At 49.2% G+C, this 21,745-nt stretch overlaps 1 protein-coding gene and 1 long non-coding RNA gene across 4 annotated transcripts in view; one reads left to right on the top strand and one right to left on the bottom strand.

Annotated features, from left to right (window-relative positions):
- The window catches only part of LOC146811826 (uncharacterized), a 164,103-nt gene that overhangs the window by 23,758 nt on the left and 118,600 nt on the right, over nt 1–21,745 (top strand). The gene's annotated exons all lie outside the window — the stretch shown is intronic.
- The window catches only part of LOC146811827 (uncharacterized), a 188,233-nt gene that overhangs the window by 53,420 nt on the left and 113,068 nt on the right, over nt 1–21,745 (bottom strand). For both annotated transcript variants that reach the window (XM_085618818.1, XM_085618819.1), the window contains one exon: nt 21,055–21,171. In XM_085618818.1, coding sequence (XP_085474944.1) covers nt 21,055–21,060 — 6 coding nt within the window. In that variant the 5' untranslated portion in view covers nt 21,061–21,171. The remainder of the gene's footprint in view (nt 1–21,054; nt 21,172–21,745) is intronic.

The raw sequence follows: 21,745 nt of genomic DNA, 5'->3' as shown, positions 1-21,745 counted from the left end.
CCATCCACGCGAGGTATGAACTGCCCCAGCTTGCGAGTGATGCATCACTGCCCTCTGAGCAGCCCACTGTCAATGCCTGTGCCCCCTCCTGCCTTCAAACGAATACAAAAAGAAAATAAAAGACTCACCTGCTGCCCGTGTCCTGCCCTCCACTGTCCTGCTGTGGCTCTGGCCCGTCTGCACTCTGCCAAAAACCTGAAAAAAAAACAACACGGGAAAGAACGTCTACCAGCAAAGTAGGTTAAAGCAACACTGCCATCTAGCGGCCACTGATGGTACTGCAGGAAAAGGGGAAAATCAACAAGCCTACAGCAAGCCAAAGAAGTCCAGCAGCTACAGGAGACCGACGGCTCGCAGCGCAAGGGAGAAGAGGCAGCAAGGCAAGTACCGCAAGGTCTGACGGAGGCGCGAAGGTGAGCGCACGGGAACGCGACGGAGGCGCACAGGAATGTGCCAGAAGCGCAGGAACGCGACGGAAGCACAGAACTGCAAGGGTGAAGAGACAGTGTGCCACAGGGATGCAGCGCCATCCCGCAGCAATAAGGAGGAAGTAAGAAGAAATGGTGTCGAGCCACATCCACCCCAGCGAGGACTGCGCTGTCGCCGCATCAAGGGGAGCGAACCCTCGAGAGAGAACAAACGGACTCAGTGCAGATGTACGCCGGACGCGGAAGGTACACTGCAGCGCCTACAGGAGAGGAACCCACTGAAGAGGATGGGCGCAGCAAGTATCCGACACTGGCGGCCATGGATGCAGAGCAACACCCAGTGGCGCCAAGAAGCCACCACATCAAGTGATCCTGATACTAGGAGCAACGCTACACTGAAGAGGTACCACGACGGTACGAAGAGTAGCACGCACCAGCGCCTGACAAGGCAGCGGACACAGGTAGTCACACGACGTGACACACCTCGTGAAGCCGACCAGCCAAAAATGGTCGCACCACAAAGGCCCAGCCGACCTGCCAAACGGTCGCACCACAAAGGTCAAGCCGACCAGCAGAAAATGGTCGCACCACAAAGGCCCAGCCGACCTGCCAAACGGTCGCCCCACAAAGGTCAAGCCGACCAGCCAAATGGTCGCACCACAAAGGCCAAGCCGACCTGCCAAACGGTCGCCCCACAAAGGTCAAGCCGACCAGCCGAACGGTCGCACCACAACGGCTCAGCCGACCTGCCACATGGTCGCACCAAAGAAGCCGACTCGCCAGGAGTCGCACAAAGAGGTCTGACGCAAGACCGAAGATATCCTGCCAGTGATCGGCAGCGCGGACCGTCAAGTGGTCCAAAGAAGCTCAAGAAGAACCAAAGCAACTGGTGAAAGGGAGAAGACCGAAGCGGACCATGAGCATGGCCCCACGAACTTCAACCGACGTAACTGGTGACAAGGTGAAGATGAAGAGAAGGTCACGACCCTAACTCGGAATGCTGAGGAAGATGAAGAGAGTGTTCTCGGACGAGGACAAGACCAGGGGGAACACGTGCAGAGTGCGCGCGCTGCATGGAGAAGCCTGGCCAGATAAGAGAACAGGAACGGTCCAGAGTAGGTCGTGAAGCGAAGAGATGAAGAGACCAGAGTGGCACGTCCGCCACTACGAAGAAAGAAGAAATCGCAGTGGCACGTTTGCCACGACAAGAAAGAAAGATCTGAGTGGCACGGTTGCCACTGTAAGAAGGAGAAGAAGTCAGAGTGACATGACAGCCTCACGGAGAAAGAAATAGAGGACAAGGAGAAGAGTGTGGCAAGACTACTCACACCTCAAAGACAAGGAAGGTGACAAGCGTCAGAACACAGTGCGCAAGTCCTGAAGAACACCCGTGGCACGGAGAAAAGACCATCTGTTTGATGATGCTTTCAGCGCACCTGGGATCTGCAGGGGTGAGCAGGCCGGACTATTCGAAACACCCACCTTTGGGGTCACACGGACACTGGACAACGCCAGCCGTGGTGACCCAGGGGCAGAGGCCTCAGGGATGCCAGTGAGAGAGCGTCCCCGCGACGAGAGATGGTCATCAGCCGCCCTCCAGCAAAGGTCCCAGGAGGATGAAGACATTGTGTGCGAAGACAGGAGCCAACAGCTACCCTCCAGGCACGACTGCAGAACCCGAGGTGAGACTTGTCGTCTCCTCTGCACCCACACGGATCGGCGTGCGAGTAACACGACACAGTACACCCAGCTCAGGACGAGTCGGAGGGCCTCAGGGATATCCCGTGGCAGGGGAACACCTGCGAGAGAGGCATCCTGGTGAGAGGGGTGTCTTGCAACCAATCCGTTTTGCAAAACAGAAACACACGCCACAGATAAAGAAAAGGACTGGACGAAAAGACGAACGGCAACATCTAGCGGCAAACCACAAGACCTCAACTGCGTTTGTCGCCAAGAAAGTAAAGGCTAAGGAAAGACTGTGAGAACAACTTCGAGGCAGAGCCGTCAAACAGACTAGGTCCATCGAGCACCCATGACTGGTGCCACAGTGAACTGGTGATCGTCTGCGACAGGAAGAGCATCGTCCGCGACAGGAAGAACATCTTCTGCGACTCCAAGCAGCTGAAGCGTGAGCGATTCTGCAGAAGTTTGGTCACTGTATTACAACTGTGTATATCTTTCTTTCTCCCCCAGGTTGAACGTTGACGTTGGGTTTTGTTATTAAAAATTGGGAGGGATGTAGTGTCCAAGCATGGACACGTTCTAGTGCTCCGACCTGCTGTATTACACTGTACACCCACCCACCACAGACGTCACTGTGTCAGGTGACGCTGTCAATAAAAGGGGCCGAGCGCACGTGCTCGAGGCCATTCCCACTATCCCCAACTATGTGTCCTGTGTCCTCCTTCACCTAGCATGTGGGCCTAGGGCCCATCATTACACTAATGGTTACACAGGTGCCAGGATAAATTGCGCGAGCATGCTGGAATAAGTCGCTGCAATGAGTTCGGCAACAAGCTGAGGCTGAATGGTGGAAAAACAACTATTGAAATGAAGGACAACGAAAGCGATATAAAGTCGCACGAGGGACACAGATGCCTTGAAGGGAATGCGGGGACATGGGGACTCCACGAAACACACACTGTGTTCAATCAAATGCTCTAATGTTGTGAATGAACACAATGCCGAGGCCCTCCACCACCCGCAGGTTCCACCTGCGCCTCATCCCTGGTGGCCAGTGGTGGCCTTAGGTTCGTTCCGCTTGTTGCCTGTTGCTTGCGTGCCTGTAACTGTCTGCCCGCTCCTCTTCTGTGCCCCCCTGCCCCCCGCTCGCTGCTTTGCTTCCGTGCCCCCTTTTGATTTCTGTACCCCTCGCCAACCTCTGTGCCCCCTTTTATTCTGTACCGACTGACTTCTGTGCCTTCTGTGACTTCTGTGCCCCTTTGATTTTGTACCCCTTGTGCTTTTTTGTACTTCTGTGCCCCCTTCTCGAGTCCGTGCCCTGCGCCGGTCTCCTTTCCCCGTCCCCACCGCTGCTTCCCCTGCGGCCCCGCCCCCTCCGCGCCCATTCGCTCCACCCGACCCTCACCTCCCGCCTCCCAGCTGCTCCTCCCTCCCCACCTCCCCATATATGGTGGCTGCTGCGCGGTGAGGAGAGCGACCCTTGACCTTCCCTGGTAGGTCGCCCCCCCCCCCCCGCTGCAGCTCCGCCTGCACCCCCGCTGTCTCTGCTGCCGCCGGTGAAATCGAGGCCCTCCACCACCCGCAGGCTTTCACCTGCGCCTCATCCCTGGTGGCCAGTGGTGGCCTAAGGTTCGCTCCGCTTGTTGCCTGTTGCTTGTGTGCCTGTAACTATCTGCCCGCTCCTCTTCTGTGCCCCCCTGCCCCCCGCTCTGCTTCCGTGCCCTCTTTTGATTTCTGTACGCCTCGCCAACCTCTGTGCCCCCTTTTATTCTGTACCGACTGACTTCTGTGCCTTCTGTGCCTTCTGTGTCCCTTTGATTTTGTACCCCTTGTGCTTTTTTGTACTTCTGTGCCCCCTTCTCGAGTCCGTGCCGGTCTCATTTCCCCCGTCCCCGCCGCTGCTTCCCCTACGGCCCGCCTCCTCCGCGCCCATTCGCTCCACCTGACCCTCGCCCCCCGCCTCCCAGCTGCTCCTCCCTCCCCACCTCCCCATATATGGCGGCCGCTGTGTGGCCACGCGCAGCGGGCGAGCTGCTGGCGCGCCTAAGGCAAGCCCGTCTGCGCCCGTCCGCACCTGGACCGCGCCCAGCGCTAGAACCCCTGCCCCCCGCAGCAGCCACGAGGACCGCCGCCGCTACGACACCAACACCCTCGTCGCTCTCAAACCAGGAAGGACCCACACCTGCTGCAAGGCCGCCCCGAAGCGCACCCATAGTCCCTTCACCTGCCTGAACTGCAGCTTCTCCTGCCTCGAAAGCGCCGAGACGCCTACCATGACGGAACCCAATCAGCTTAGATGCATCCTGATCAACACCCGCTCTGCACACAAACACGCCGTCGAACTCTGGGACCTACTCCACACCGCATCACCGGACGTCGCCTTCCTGACCGAGACCTGGATGAACGAAGCCTCCTCGCCAGACATCGCCATAGCCTTCCCAGACGGGTACAAGATCACCCGCAGAGACCGCACCAACAGGGCCGGAGGAGGAATCGCCATCGTCCACAAAAACACCATCAGGGTCTCAACAAACACCAACGACACCCTCAGCACCGCCGAACACATGCACTTCCAGATCCACACGGACCCCGAGACCTCCCTAAGAGGCACCCTCGTCTACAGACCACCAGGACCCTGGCCTCAATCCTGCGACTCCATCGCCGACCTCATCAGCACGCATGCGCTGACCTCCACCGACTACATTCTCCTCGGAGACCTGAACTATCATCTGGAGAACAACAACGACAACAACTCCTCCACCCTGATCGCCAACCTCTCCAACCTCGGACTGAAACAGCTCATCACGACGCCGACCCACATCGCCGGCCACACGCTAGATGCCATCTTCTCAAGCCCCCACGTCACCTTCAGCCACGCCTCCGAACTCACCTGGACAGACCACCACTGCATCCACTTCTCCTTCCAAAAACCCCTCACACACCACCGCACCCTACAGACCCACCGCTGCTGCTGGGGCAAAGTCACTGAAGAACAACTACAGACAAGCCCCGCACTCAACCCTCCGACTAACCCCACAAACCCCGATGAGGGTGCACTCACCCTCGAACGCTGGATGAATGACTGCGCCAACACCGTAGCCCCGCTGAAAAAACCCACCAACAGAGACACCAGCAAAAGAGTCAGCTGGTTCACCCCGGAACTCCTCGACTCAAAGCGCACCTGCTGGAAATTGGAGAACATATGGCACAGCGACAAGACGCCAGACAGCCGGGCTGCCCACAAAGACGCCATCCGCAACCACCACCACCTCATCAGGACCGCCAAAAGGACCTCCTTCAGAGACCGCCTTGACAACAACGCACACAACAGCAAGGAGCTCTTCACCATCGTGAAGGAACTCTCCAACCCCAGCTACAGCGCCAACGACATCCCACCATCGCAAGACCTGTGCGACTCCCTCGCCACCTTCTTTCACCAGAAAATCACCGACATCCATGACAGTTTCAAACCCCGGACGACCTCTGCAGACCTCGCCGCACCGGACCCACCGCACCCCACCGCCCACGACAGCTTGACAACCTGAGCCAACGTGAGCATCGAGGACACAATCAAGACCATGGGCACAATCCACTCCGGATCCCCGTCCGACCGTCTCCCACACCACATCTTCAACAAAGCCAGCAATTCCATCGCAGCCCACCTGCACAAAATCATCAACCTCTCCTTCGAGGCCGCCACCTTCCCTAAGAACTGGAAGCACGCAGAGATCAACGCCCTACTGAAGAAACCCAAGGCGGATCCGAGCGACCTCAAGAACTTCCGACCCATCTCCCTGCATCCGTTCCCAGCAAAGGTCATCGAGAAGATAGTTAACACCCAGCTCACCCGTCACCTCGAAGACAACAACATCCTGGACCCTCCCAATCAGGATTCCGCAGCAACCACAGCACCGAGAACGCCCTCATCGCCGCCACAGACGACATCAGGATCCCTCTAGACAACGGCAAGACGGCGGCCCTCACTCTACTGGATCACTCAGTCGTCTTCGACACCGGCTGCCACCGCACACTACGCACGCGACTCCAAGACGCAGGGATCCGGGAGAAGGCCTTGGACTGGACCACCTCCTTCCTCTCCGGCAGAACTCAGAGAGTCAGCCTCCCCCCGTTCCGGTCCGAGGCCTCCAAGATCATCTGCGGCGTCCCTCAAGAATCTTCCCTCAGCCCGACGCTGTTCAACGTCTACATGGCACCACTAGCACGCATCGCCCGACAGCACGACCTCAACATAATTTCCAACGCCGACGACACACAGCTGATCCTCTCCCTCACCAAGGACCCTCTCACCGCCAAATCCAACCTCCACCAGGGAATGAAGGCAATCGCCGACTGGATGAAGGAAAGCCGACTTAAGATGAACTCAGCATGGGACGACTCATGGTGGCCCGTATCACTGGGGACCCCCCGGCCCCCACTGACCACGCACGCAACCTGGGAATCATCCTCGACTCAAAACTCACCATGACCAAACAAGTCAACGCAGTCTCCTCCACCTGCTTCAACACTCTCCGCATGCTCCGCAAGATCTACAGATGGATCCCGACAAACACGAGGAAAACAGTCACCCAGGTCCTAGTCAGCAGCAGACTCGACTACGGAAACGCCCTCTACGCCGGAGCCTCGTTCAAGCTCATCAACAGACTGCAGAGAATCCAAAACGCCTCTGCACGCCTGGTCCTCGACGTCCCGCGCTGCGACCACATCACCCCCACCTGAGGAACCTGCACTGGCTCCCCGTCGACAGGAGAATCTCCTTCAAGCTCCTGATCCATGCACACAAGGCACTCCACAAGACCGGACCAGCCTATCTCAACAGTCGACTCTCCTTCCACGTACCCAACAGGAAACTCCGCTCTGCTGACCACGGCCTGGCCACGGTCCCGCGCATCCGTAGAACAACTTCCGGAGGCAGGTCCTTCTCCCGCCGCGCCGCCAGGACCTGGAACACCCTCCCCCTCTACCTACGACAAACCGAAGACCTGCTGACTTTCAGGAGACAACTCAAGACCTGGCTCTTCGACCAGTAGCAACAGCACCCCCCTTCCCCCCCCTCAGCGCCTTGAAACCCTTACGGGTATGTAATGCGCTTTACAAATTACATGATTGATTGATTGATTGAATGCAATGTATGTAATCTGAATGGCTGGGCGACCATATTTCCTCCCGCCGTGAATCACAATGGAACATACATTTGCACAAAAGTATTTCGTGTGGCATGGTTGTGAAGTACAAAACTGGGGGGAGAAGCTAAAATACATTTGAAAATTAAGAAACTGCAGAGCCTTTACTGAGTAGCGTGGTATACAGCGCTGGGCAGAGGCGCAACTAGAGCCAAATTTCGTGGGGGGGGGGTGGGCTAATGAAAATATCGGGAGGGGGGGCTGACTCTTCCAGTGAAAGTCAGAGTGGAGATTCAGGGGCTCTAAGAAGGGGTGAAAACACAACAAAGCCTTGTTAGCAAGTAAATGGTCTCTGAAAGACCTGTGAAGTACTCTGGTGCGGATGTGTGTGTGCCCGGGATGATGTCTCAGACTGGGCCGACACACACGAGGGGGCGGGGGAGCAGGGGGAGGGGCTGAAGCCCTTTCATCACAATGGGCGTTGTGCGCCTGGCGCTGGGATTGAAATACAAATAATCTGTGAACCCATACATTGGGGGCCAAGGTGTGGCATCGGAAAGGTGCGCAGTCACGAGGGGCAGAGTTTGCAAGGCAGAGTCTGACAGTCAATTTATACATTAATTAAAAAAATATTCTGAAAGGAAATTGGCAACAAGAAAAAATGTGACAGCAAATTGTTGAAGTATGAATGTTCACAAGAAGCCAGGTAGTAGGTTACAAGTTGTAACTTTATTCAAGTTGAGGTTACAGAAGCTTTAGGTTATAGCCAAGACGATAAGTAGGCCAATATGTACACCCCACCAGGAGCAGCCTCCTAGCTGCTCAGCCTGCTGACAGCAACTGACTCCCATCAGGCACCCAACATTCCATGACCTCATCAACATTCCACACATACTCAGGCTGAACAACAAGGGGAAAGAGGCAGCACAGAAAGAAGAGGAAAAGTACCACTACCACACAAATCCGTTCTAGCTTACTTAATTGCTCACGAAGAGGCTGCATTTTAAAATATCTTACAGGGTTAAGACACCTGCAGGAGACAATTTGGTGTTTCCAGCAATTTTGATGGTATTATAATATTGGCAAGATAACTCAAGTGGTTAATGCGGTTCTGGGAGAGTTCTGTGTTTTGTCTAGTAACAGCTTGATTCAAAGTTGCACAGAGGGTTAATGTACCTGCTGCAACGCACATTGTGTAACATGCACAATGTGCTTTGCAGATCACAGAATTGTACTTTATGTTGAGAGTTGAGTGGGCTACTGATTTTGACACCGAGATCATTTTGTTACTTCTAGTTCATAAACTGCAATCCTAATATGGCACAGTGATCTATGTACTGGCATCAAGGAACTATATAAATACAATTACAATACAATGAAAACTGCAAGTCACAGGTTTAGATCATTATTGGGGGTTTTCCTCACTCTGCTGTTATTCTAAGATTACAAAGACATTTTCCTTTGGGAAGTAATAAAGTATTCTTAGTACAGACAAACCTATTCACTGAATGAATGAATGAATTAATTCTTTATTTGTGTGGTTAATAAAAACCAATACAAACAACCAATATATAAAAAGAGATAAAAGTGAATAAATATATATACATGACATATTCATAAAACCTCTTTTGCTGTTTTTAGTTTAAAACAACAGAAATAATGACAGTCAATTAGGCACAATAAGTCAGTCTTTCAGTGGTGGCCAATCTGGGTAGGCCCCTCACCCGGATGACTGTCACAGACAACCTGTAGAGACATATCCTTAAGTACTGTGTGGGTATAATAGATACATTTAGCAAGGTTGGCCATATACTTCACAGTGTCCAGTGTATATAGCTGTTCGACTGCCTCATTAGCTGTGCGCGTGCCCAGTTGAAAAAAGAATGGGCTTAAGGTGGATTCGGCGAACTAGCCGCAAGACGGGACAGCAAAGTAGGATATGAGCCAGCGACTCTCGTTTATAATTGCAGAGGCGGCACTCCATGATGACCGGCCTTACTTTCACTGTTGGGTACAGTTCTTTAAGGGGGAGAGGATGTAATCTAGCTGCAAGAATCCTGTGTAGGGCTAGTCTCCCACTGACTGTGTAAGATGTGGTTTAAGGCCGAGTAATGTGTGGGGGGAGCTTTGGGTCTTGTGGAATCCTCTGTCTGCCAGAGCTTCAATGTCCAACATACAAGAGCATGATCATACTTGCTATTTTGATGGTAGTATACTTAATTATGTAGGAGTCCCAATTCTCTGGGGCTAGTTGCAAAAGTTCTTTGGCAGAGGCGAGGCCGGTGGACCAGGGATTGCCAGGTTGTTGAAAGATATAGTTTATAACAGCCTTCATCGAATGCTCTGGTGCTGCCGTTGTTAAATAAAAGTATTTCGCTAGAGATGCTAGTTCTTCTAAAGATTGTCGATTGAGATTAAATTCCTGATGAATTAAAGTATTCCTGGTGCAAGCTGGTAGACGAAATAACTTTTTACAAGCTGCACAATGTATCTTTTCCAGGTCCTGAGCGAATTTACCTGGAAACGCCTGTTGCGCATAGTTGAGGGAAGGTAGTAGTTTAGCCCTCAAGACTCTTTGGATAGCCGTTGTTGTTTGGCTTTCTAAGACGGCATAAAGTTTGCAGACAGCGTAGGTGACCATTTTCCCTTTCTGTTGGAGTTTATGACGGTAGACCCGTGAACGGCCAGTTTCACAGATCCAGACCCCAAGATAGTTATGCGATTGTGCACAATTCAAGATTAACGGGCCCAGCTTCCACTTTGCCACTTTTTTTTCGGATAGTGGCCAAAGATCACTATCTTGGATTTAGTTGGGTTTGCGACCAGCTTATTTTTGGCATTATACTCTGAAAGAGCTGTCAGTGCTTTTTGGAGACCAATCTTGGTATGATCCCAAAGGACCAGGTCGTCAGCATATTGCATCAGCTGGATCTTATTTTGCCCGATCCTGGGGGTCGCTAAAGTGGCTCCATGCAGAGCACTGCCCATATCTGCTGTATATAAGTTGAAAAGTAACGGGGCGAGGACGCAGCCCTGCTTAAGCCCATGATCCGTGGTGATTTTTTCTGTAGCGGAGTCACTGGAGAGTTTAACTCTCACTCAGGTTCGTGAATACAGGGATCTAATGGCAAGTAGCAGAGACGTGCTGATGTTCCAACGTGCCAATTTCTGCCATAGGATGGTGCGGTCTACCCCATCAAAAGCTGCTGTATAAATTGATGAAGCAAGCAAAGAGCGGCGGGGTTATGGGCCACTGCTTGGTGTACTAGGTATGATAGGGCAATGATGTTATCAATGGTGGAATCGCCTGATCGAAACCCGGTCTGGTAGAAGGGCAGGAGACCTTCCTTGCTAACCCAATCCGCTAGTTCCGCCAAAAGGGTGCTTGCATAAACCTTGCCCTCAATGTCCAATAAGACAATCATACGATAATTCCTAGAGTCAGTGCTTGGCCTTTTTTAATATTTTGGATGCAGCAGTGACCCCCTCCAGGAGTCTGGAACGTCCTCCAGAAACCTGCCCTCGGCATACAGCTGAGCCAAGTTGTCAGCCCAGAAGTCAATGTCCTCCCTGAAGAGGGAATTAGGCAGGTCATTAGGACCAGTTGCTCCATTATGGCGTATCTTTTTCAAGATGGTTCGAATTTCTTGTTTATCTGGGGAGGTAGAATCGACCAGAGGTTCCGTAAAATTTGTTGTGACGTTGCCAGATTGCCCCCCAAGCGTTGAGGTTCTATCTGATGGATTTACATTCCAGTCATCGGTGTAGAGAGTTTTCACGTGGGCTATCCAGGTGCTTGCATAGAGTGGGTTTTCTCTATTGGAGGTCCCATGAATTATCTTGTTTAGATATTGCCAAAATTCTTGGGATCTGCCTGGTGCCAGCAACTCGATAATCTTCAGCCATTTTGCCTCTGTAAGTGCACGTTTTGCCTTCCAAACCTGTAATGAGTGGCTCTTGGCAGCTAGTCTGAGTTCCTTTTTGGCAGACTCGGACCCGGTTACCCGATAGGACCTGCGTTTGGAGTTTCATTGTTTAGGGCATTCCTTGAATGCTGGTTGATATCCCAGTGTGTGTGCAGGGTTTACGTTGGTTCCATGTATAATGCTCCCCCGAAGCAGAGAAGCTAAATCATAGGCAAGTGTGCCCCATTCCCCTATGAGGCCCTTGTTGTTAAAATTGGTCTGCCAGCCTTTCCACGTTGCTTTCCATGAATAAAATTTGTGACTTGGGAGCGGCCCCCATTTGATTCTTCTGAGGAATCTGTGCAGTTCTTCCCCCTTTGTTGCCCCGATGCAGACAAGAGTGTGGCGGATTTTCGTTGTGATGGATAACTGCAGGGTTAGGGCGGCATGGTCACTTTCATTCCGGGGTTTAACGGCATAATTTGACATATGTTTTTGTAGTCTCTCACTCAATAAGATATAGTCTATTGTGGTCCGGTTGTTGTAGTAGGTGGGTGCTATGTATGCCCCTGGATTGACTTTTATGGTTAGAGAATATGTCGTTGTCAAATTATATGCCCGCATAAGGGCATTGAATCTTCCAGTGCTCCCATTAGGGTGACTTTCAAGTGCATTCAGCCCTATATCATGCGTGTTTATGTCCCCAAGGACGATGGAGTCCATGCCTGCAAACTGCAGTAGCAGAGTTTCGATCTCGTTTATTAACCAAATAAGTTTGTCCTTCAGACCCAGCCCATGTGGGTTATAATAAACGTTGATTAAAAGTATTGATATTGGGCCATCTGTCGTATTCAAGCCTTTCAGAGTGCCAGCCAAAAACATATCTGAGGGGTTCTTTAGCACTGTAAAATGTACTTACAGAGCATGCTTGATGCATGTAGAGATATCCCTGAGGGTATCCTGAAAATACTGCCTTTTATTGCAGGTTTGAAATATTCCGCGTAGCCCCCTATGGGTATAGATGAAGTTGCCCATGTTTTTGGGCCACAGATTATATCTGCTCCTGCAAGGTATGTAGTTGCAGATAGACTTTGCAATACCTTGGTGATCCCTGCGACGTTCCAGGTCCTGACGTTTGGTTGTTATCTGAGGGGCTTCTATGCTGAACGAGGCCGTTGTTTGAAACGATCTAACCTTTGGCGGCATCGACCGATTGCTTGATAAGGGTCTGGTATTAGGAGCTAGGGTTTAAGGCCAGTGGGAGCCAGGACCAATCTTTAATATTGTTCCCCATAGTCGAACAGGAGCGGTTGCCCCCTTCTACATGTGTGATGATTTGAATTGAACTGTTGCTCCTCAAATTCATTTTCGGGCCGCCTATGGAGCCATGTAAAATGGATCCAGTAGCTAATCAAGTTGAATGTTTACTGTTCATCCATTTCTGGCTGTTCAATTCTTGTACTCCCTGCTGTGCACTTGCGATGTTATTTTTCAGGATCTCTGGATATTTATTTAATTAGGATCAAATCCGGTTCTCCAGCAGATCCTTTTCCTCCTCGATCTTGTACTAAGATTACGCCTCTGTTCGCGAATGTCTTAACTGTTATTTTTAATATGTCACTAAAGCAAGCCAAGGTTCCGAAGAGGTGGAAACATGCTCAGGTTAAGCCAATCCTTAAAAAACCTTTGGCTGATCCCAATCTACCAGTAAATTACCGTCCCATTTCATTGCTACCTTACTTTGGGAAGGTATTGGAGCACTTAGTTAATAAACGCCTTACTGCCCATCTAGTGAACCACGGCCTCCTTGATTCCTCGCAATCAGGCTTCCGTGCTGCTCACAGTACGGAGACCGCGGTTGTTGAGATAGTGGATAACATCAGGCTTGCTCTGGAAAAAAGAGAATCTGCAATCTTGGTTCTTTTGGACCTGTCTGCGGCCTTTGATACCATCTCCCACAGTATCTTGATACATCGACAGTGGGAGGTGGGTATCAGAGGGAAGGCCTTGGACTGGTTTGAGAATTACCTGGCTGACCGATCCACCACCGTTCTTGTAGATGAAATGGTCTTGTGTAGTTACCCAGTAACAGTCGGGGTCCCTCAGGGCTCTATTCTCAGCCTCATGTTGTTAAATCTATATCTAACACCTTTAGCGGGTATCATTAGATCATATGGCTTTGAGACTGTGTCGTATGCCGATGATACGCAATTGCTCGTTACATGTGGCTCTGATTATGATGGCGCACGATCCCGTTTTAAGAGCTGCATGGTCCAAATTAACAACTGGATGAGTTTAAATAAGCTACAGATAAATGGCAGCAAGACTGAGATTATTTTATTTGGAAGAGCTGAGCAATTCTGGACGCAAGATTGGGGGCCCCTGGAGCTGGGTACTTGTCATTCTCCCAAGTTAGCCGTACGCAACCTAGGCATTAACATCGACAATTCTTTGTCCATGAAAGCCCACATTAACCAGGTTTTAGGAGTCTGTTTTGGGATTATGCGTAATCTCCGTAAATGTTTTGAATGGCTACCCATCGAAGCGAGGAAACCTTTGGTACAGGGTCTTGTTATAAGTCGTCTTGATTATGGCAATGCTCTGTTTACGCCACTTAATCAAGATTTGCTTTCCAAGCTCCAGATTCTTCAAAATACCGCCGCCAGACTTATTCTCAATCTTCCCCCCAGATCTCCTTCTGCTCCGATTCTTAGAACTTTGCATTGGCTCCCGGTGCGTCAAAGAGGCCATTATAAAATCTTAAGTCTCACACACAAGACAATGTACGGTACCGGTCCTCGCTACCTAGTAAAAAAATTGCAATGGTATGTACCTGGACGCTCCTTAAGGTCTGGTACTAAATCATACCTTGCTCAGCCGCGAATCCAAACTTCTCGTAATGGTGGCCGTTCATTTTCTTACCTTGCCCCCATGCTTTGGAACAAATTACCATCAGATCTTTTATCCATAGCTGATCATACATGTTTTTGTAAAAGGCTGAAAACCTGGCTCTTTTCACGATAAGTTTTGCATTGGGTATTCAGGTTACTGTCTGTTTCTCTGTCTTTTTTGCAGCTAGCGCCTTGAGACCTTTTGGTGATTTGTGCGCTTTATAAGAATATTTGACATTGACATTAATAGCGAGCGGGGGCTTGATTTTTATGCCCCAATTGTCCTGTTGCGTTTTATATCCTCTCAGGGCGTCCGCCATGACCGGGATGGAGAAAGTTATCTCTGTTGTCTCATTAGTTTCACTTGGCCCTGGGCCAGAAAAAGCAACAGTCTCAATATCAGTTGTTTTTATATTTTCTAAACCCGAGATGTTTTCACAAAGCTTCAGAAGGTTTCCTCTATTGAGGATGTTTCAATTCCCCTGCGAGGTATATTCAGGATATAGCAGTACTTTTTGATTTTCTCGATCTGTGGCGTGGTCTTTGAAGGTCTGAATATGTTTAAATATTGCCTTTTGTACATCCAACGGTATCTGTAGGATTCCAAGTTAAATTCTCACAGGATTTAGAGCCTTCCCGGTCCAGTTTGTACTTGGGGCCCAGGGTTGCGTCACTCCAGGGAGTAGGGATGCGAACAAGTGGGGGTGGAGGGTCATTGATGCTCGCTTGAATAGTTTTCATCTCCCTTTGATTGTTAGCTGTGTTTGCAAATTGGGGCTCATTAGAGACTATTGGCTGTGCAAGGGCACATTTATTTGGGTTATGAGATTTGGGTATTCCTTGTTGGGTGCTGCTGGTGCTTGCGTGGTTTACTTTAATTGCTAGGGACCGTACTATGTTAAGGTCCGGGTGTTCCTTCTGTTCATGGCATGGCTCCTCAGCCTGTGGGCCTTGTGTATTGACAAAATGGCGGCTAGAATCTGGGACCGTTGTGCTCAGGCTTTTAAGCTGTTTCACCGTTAAGTTTCCTAAGGGACGCTGAGCGGGTGTGTCGTTAGTAATTGTGCCATCCATTTGTGTACCTGTAGTTTGATCATTACTAGTTGGTTTTTGGAGAGAGCCAAAGTCATCCTGGTTCACCTTGTTATGTTCTCTGTTTTCCTGACACAAGCCAATGCGTGAGGGGCACCTTTATGTTAGCTTTTACAATTTTTTGTTTTGTTTAACTTTTTTTATTTTTTTTCTCGTTTTTCCTCGATAGGTATTGACATTCTAAAATTGGGTTTTTTAAATCATTTGACTTTCCAGTACCATTATCAGAATGAAAGCTGAATTGTGATTCAGACTGCGAATTGAGTTTAGAGGCCAAGTCATTGTTGCTAGATGCGCTTTTGAAGCTGTTACAATCATGCCTGCAGGTTTCCTGCATTTTTTCTGGTCTAACCTGGTTGTCCTGTAGTCTTAGCTGTGAGGCAGGTGTTGGCTGCAAGTCTTCTATCATTGTTCTACTTATTTGATCTCCCATGGGCCCCGATGACTCGTATAAGACTTTTTTCATGTTTGTTTGTGAGGCCTTCCTGCTTGAGCTCAGAGTCGGATTTGGTCGGGGAAGGCGGGATATGTTATTCATCCGCCTATTGACCTCACACTTAAGGTCCGTGACTAAAGTGCTCATTATTTCTGGGAGCTTTTCCAAGTTCTGCAGTATTGGGCTGCATCCACAGCCATCTTGTTTTACCTTTACATCCGTGTTTGCCTGGGCTCTGCGAATCAGAGAGTTTGAAAGTTCCAATTTCAAATCCAATCCAGAGATCAGACTGGCAACTGTTTGCAATATGTTTGTTTGTGTGTCCAACTTATCTGCATGCATTATGGCCATGTTTGCCATTGAGATCAGAGCTTCATTGATCAATGCAAGATGATTCTCGATTTCAGTCTTGGGGGAGCCGGAGGTCCGTGGCTCGTTTGCACATAAAAGGAGGCTTGAGTTTGATGAATTAAGACATCCTTTAGATGGAGAGCTCTCACTTCTGGGCTCAGCGAGCTCAACGGGCATTTGCCCTTGTGTGTCTTGTTAAGAAAGGAAACTCCTCACTTGCCTCTAAAATTGTATGGAGTGAGCTTCCATTGGAACGCTGTCTGGATTTGAGGGCACTTGTATGCAGTTTACTGAGTTGTTAGGGCAAAGCAGGCCTTGATCAATTGGGATTTCTTGTGCTTGAATGCTATAGCCCTCGACTATGATCATTTCCGGGAAAAGTGGAGCGGCAAGTGGAGATCTTTGACTCAAAGTCTCATATATATTGGCACATGCTGATGTGCTAGCAATGGTTTCGATACGAATTTCAAAGCAGGGTGTGTCGGCTATATTTCCAGGATTACCGGGATGGCCTGATTTGCCTTTTTTGCTTGTTTGTTGTTGAAAATAAATTCTTATGTCATTATTGCCATTAAGACTATTACTATTGCTGGTTGCGGTGGGTTCGCTCAAATTTGAGTTTGAATTTAAGTTTGAATTCATGCTCCTGGCGCTTGAAGTTGGGGAAGGTTTTGTTGACTGCTCACCCAATTGTTGTCCCTCCAGGAGGCGTCGAACGAGATCTTACACTTCCTTTACCTGGAGGGTACAACATCTTAAGACTTATGACGTCTTGCGGATTTATGTGAGCGATAATTGACTTGAGGCTGGACCAAACCCGCATTTCTTGTCTGCATGATTGTTCTATACTCTTGTTCTATACTCTGAGGTCCCGGGGGTCCAGATACCCCTGCCTGGCTGTACTGACGGTCCTGGTGGTCCTGGTAGCCTGATGGTAGCCTGATGATTGAAGCTGGTATTGGCCTGGTGTCGAAGCTGGTGTTGGCCTGGTGGTTAGGTGGCTAGGTGGTGCGAGTCTATCCGGATCTATTCAGGAGAATCTACCCAGCAAGTACCCCGGTCCCAGGCAAAGAAGGCTGGAGGCTTTTGGAGTCAAGCGGAGCCGGAGCCTGGGCTGCAAGCTGCACCCAACCTATTTGGGTTGCTTCCGCAGTCTTGCTGAGCTCTACACTCTGCGACCGTCAGTAGGGCGGCCACGCTCTCTACACTCAGCTTCCCATGCCCCATGCGAGGTCGCCCCACGCCTCGCGCTGCCTCTGGCTGTGTCTCTCAGCGCCGCCAGCCACGGCCAAGCGTGGGTGAGAGTGGGGGCACCTCGCTCCACATACCTTGTGTCTCGTCTATGGTGGTTTCCGAAGCGCTTGGAACGAGCTCTTCCCCCGCTGCATGCTCTTGGTTCCGAGCTCCATGCTCGAGCGCGGTGCTGCACTGTGGCCAATTAGAGAGGGGGACCCTATTCACTGTGTTACGTTTTATATCCTGACTTTGTGTTTTTCCCACCCATTCAGTCGTAACATATAAAATCTACAGGTATTGACCATACGTCATTCCTACACGTTATAACCCTCATTGTATTATGTAACATTTACTGTACGCTGATATACACACTTGTCCTTGGGTCAAGTTTGCGCTATATAAAAACTTTAAAAAAAAAAATACAAATAAATATGATTTGTGTCTCTGTGTGTGATGTAAAGCACTCTGACACCCTACACCTGGATGAGAAGCACTATAAAAGAATTAAATAAAAAATACATTTTGTAGGTGTTATCTAAATTATTATTTGTGTAATCGCTCATACACACAGATAAATCTTATATTTTTGCAGTGCGTTCACATCTTTTACATAGGGGGTTGAACAAAGGAAAAAATACCTGCCTCCAAGCCATAGTTTCTTTAAAGTACTTGTGAAGGAGTAAGCTGTGCACCTTCGGTTTCCTTCCATTCAAATGTCATCTATGTGTTAATCTGCAGATGGCTCCCAGCCAAGAGGATACTTGAACAAGAGAAGGGTTGTGGCCCTTTAAATCATGCCTTTGTATTGGGCCTAGCTAGAAGTGAAATTAATAAAGCCGCCTCGTGCTGCCTGCAGGCTGCAGCGCCGAAAGGAATGCAGACACCGTGCGGCTCTGCTGAATTATGTCCCGGCGTCAGAAATGACACAGGGCAAACTCCGCTTCTTCTTTCAGATTCCGCTGAATCCCGGGTCCTAGGACTCGGCAGGATACCCCTATTTTCCAGCATTGATGGTACGTGCTAAAGCTGCAATGGCCGAGTCCACTGAAAAGACAGGGACTGTTGCACATTTTGACATGTTTTTATACAGCTTGGTTCCAAATTCGGGGTACAGATTGGCACGAACAGTTGCAACGGACTCGCTGAACCCACATTATTGCCAAGTGCCGAAAAACAAATCTATCGGTAATGCACTGGTAAAACGACTTTTTCCGGAGAGAGGGGCATGCTGTGCCCTGGTTTCAACCTACTCCCCTCAAATATTAACACACAAATAATTTATGAGAGAACTACTCCAGCATTATTAAAGTGCGATACGGACTTAGGTGGCCATGTCTGATACAGAACACCATTTCTCAACACACTTACATTTGACCTCTAGTTCAAACTGGCACATGCATCAACGTAGGCTTTTGCAATTCCTTAATTGCGATTATTAAGGAATCGCAATTAAGGAATTGCAAAAGCCTATACATGTAGGAATCGCTATAAAAATAGCGATACCTACACATTCCTTAATTGCAACTCGTAAATTGCGAGTCGCAATTAAGGAATGCCGTCCCATTCATTCCTATGGGCCTCCAGGCCCATAGGAATGAATTGGAGATTGCATGAGCAATTTGCGAGTACCAGTAGGTAGTCGCAAATTGCTCATGCAATTTCAAGGGTGCAAGGGTGTCAAAATGACACCCTTTTGCATCCCTGAAATTGATCTGTGCACATATGTTGCACACACACATGCCCTTAAGTGTGCGCAACATGAAACTTTGAAAAATTCACAAAAGTTTACGGTTCGATCCCCGGCGCCGGCGGCAGGTCAGCCGAGCGCCATGTGACTGTGGGCAATAGCTCGCTTAATCTGCCCGAGGGCCCCCAGCGCCGGGAAACCACTTCGGAGGGAGCTGTGCGCTTTACAAATTCAAGGTTATTATTATTATCCCTGCATTTTTTTAAAGAGGCAATGGTATGTTTGTTGGGTGGGGGCGGGGTGCATTAGTGGAGCCGGTGCTCCACCTGTAAATGTCCCTTTATGCCTCACCGCAGGCGACAGCCGTAGCCATCAAAACCCGACACTGCTCGCTCTGCCGGAGTGTAGCGACGTTGTTCCTTTTCACATTTTGCGTTTTAATTACCCTTGTATTCCCCAACATCATTTGCTTATTCATGATGCTTTGTTTGTGTAGTTATTCATGCAAAGTATTGCTCATGTGCATTGAGCAGTGTGAACACAGCTGCTCTTATGTGGCTGTGAGTCCGGTGGGCTACGACTGAGAGTCGCAGAGTTCACACCAACAGCAGGGCAGATGTCTCGTAGTGCACGTCAGTGGGATTTAAGGGAGTTTGGAACACATGCTCATCCAATCATTGGCCTCTTTGTACACTACACAGAGAAATGGCCTAGTGCGCTAATTGTAATTGTGGTAATCAGGGTTAAGTGGGTTGAAAAACTGGGGTGTCTCTCAAGGGGGCGTGGCCGATGTAATTTAGGGCGTGGATTAAAAACACACAAGCTAAAGATCTGTGTTTAGCATAGTGGGCCGCCTGACTAGTATTTTGCTGCTTCTGCCATCGCCTACAGACATATACTACAACTTGCAACATTACACCTACAACACGCCAAGACTATGGACTATGTCAATGGCTGTTAGTTGCATAAAATGAAAAAAAGAAACAACTATGATGGTTCCATTATATACAATATTGAAAATGCTTCTGTACTGAAATGATGAGACTGTGAAGAACTATAAAGAGTCTCTTTGAGGTTACACCAAACGCTTTGAGCAGTCGTACTGCTGCAGAGTTAAAATGTGTTTTCCACCTAGGGTGACGGCAAAAAAGGAGAGCCCGACAGGGACCCGTTTCAGCACCTGCTTTTTAAAACTGCCAGTGCTGAGCACCGGCGGGACCCGGCCCACTTAAAGCCCCTGTGATTATATGTGGAACTGTGAGGAGGCGCTACATAGCTGTCGAAATAGTGACAGGGCGAAAGTTAACGAAAGTGCAGTGCGCGCGGGTGAGTAGTGCCGTCGTTTGTGTAGGGAGCATTGATGCGGTGAAGGAGATGCAACGAAGTGCGTGCAGAAGAGAGATAAGACTGCGCTGAAGAACGAAGAGGCCATGCGTGAGATAAGCAGATGGAGCATTTCAGAAAACGATGAGAAAAGGAGCATTAAAAACTAACAAAGTGACCGGAGAAGAGAGTGGTGTGAAGAGAAGAGGAGTGATTGAGACACTCCGAAGACCTTGCCCCTTCCACAGACCATAGCAATGTTTCAGTTCAAAAGTGAGTTTATAGAGATAAAAGAAAATAATAGCACAGAAAGTATAAGAACAATAAAAAAAGAAAAATTACATATAATAACGCAATTCAGTTTTGATAAACACAAAGGATAAAAAAAAATGTAAGTCAAGTAAACATGCCATCTGTAGGAGAAATAACAGTATCATATAAGCAATGTTTAATTCAGTCTACTTAAAACGTTTGTCACATTGTATATGACAAGCACACACTCATCATGATAGCACGTTGAGGTGGCCTGCCAGTTTTATCAGTGACACCAAGCCATGGTTTGGCACAATTGAAGGTTAATGGTTCTGGCCATTTAAAAACCGGCCTCTCTGATTGGCTGCACATCATTGATTTCAGATTTGATCGTGGCCAATGGTGATGCATGTGACATGCATATACCTTTCGGGGTCTGGATGCTTTTTTAATCAACATGCAGTCATTAACACCACATGCAAACACCCAGCATCTTCCAAAATAAACATGAACCATATAACGAATTCTCCAAATGCAGCATTAATCAAAGGCCTTGCACCTGAGCTTCTCAACCCACAGCCCTTGCAAAGGCTCGTACTCGGCTGTGCGTGGAGGGGACCCACACTTACCGCCATGGTGGGCAGGGACAGGGAAGGTCCCTTGAATACAGTGCGCAGCCTCTGTGGAGTGTCGAAAGGATCCACAAACAGGGCTCAGCCTTCCCGGCATTGGAGTTCCCTTGTCACCTAGGAGACAAGAAACAAAATAAACGTAGGTCAACAGAGTCCTGAGGCTAACTGGCCACAGATCAATCCACTGGTTCCACTCTCCGATGCAGGATTTGCAGTGCAACAACCCCAACCCACCCTGTACACAATCCCGGAATCCACCCTCTGTATACAATAAATAAGTCCCACAAGCCACCTTCTTACAGAATAAATAGGTCCTAAAACCCACAGGCTGTACACAAGAAATGGTATACAACCTTAAATGTCCCACAAGCCACATATGGAAAACAATATGCCCGCAATCCAGCCTCTACACACAATAACCCTTTTCACAATAAATATGTCCCAATACCCACCCTATTATACTTAATTCATGTTCGCCCACCTGTTGCACTGTACACAATATATAATATGTGCCTCCACCCATCAAACTCTACAGAGTGAGTTTGTTTCTGAAGCTCACCCCCAAAAGGCCTCATACCGAGGTGGTAACTCAGGCAAACACTAGTGTCCAGGCTCTGATCACAGACTTTAGCTTTGCAATGGACAATCTGTCATTTATTATCTGCTTGCACTCTGTCAATAACCCGAG

Source organism: Triturus cristatus, chromosome 7 (assembly GCF_964204655.1).
Source record: "Triturus cristatus chromosome 7, aTriCri1.1, whole genome shotgun sequence".
Taxonomy (NCBI): domain Eukaryota; kingdom Metazoa; phylum Chordata; class Amphibia; order Caudata; family Salamandridae; genus Triturus; species Triturus cristatus.
This window is presented reverse-complemented; position numbering and strand designations above follow the sequence as displayed.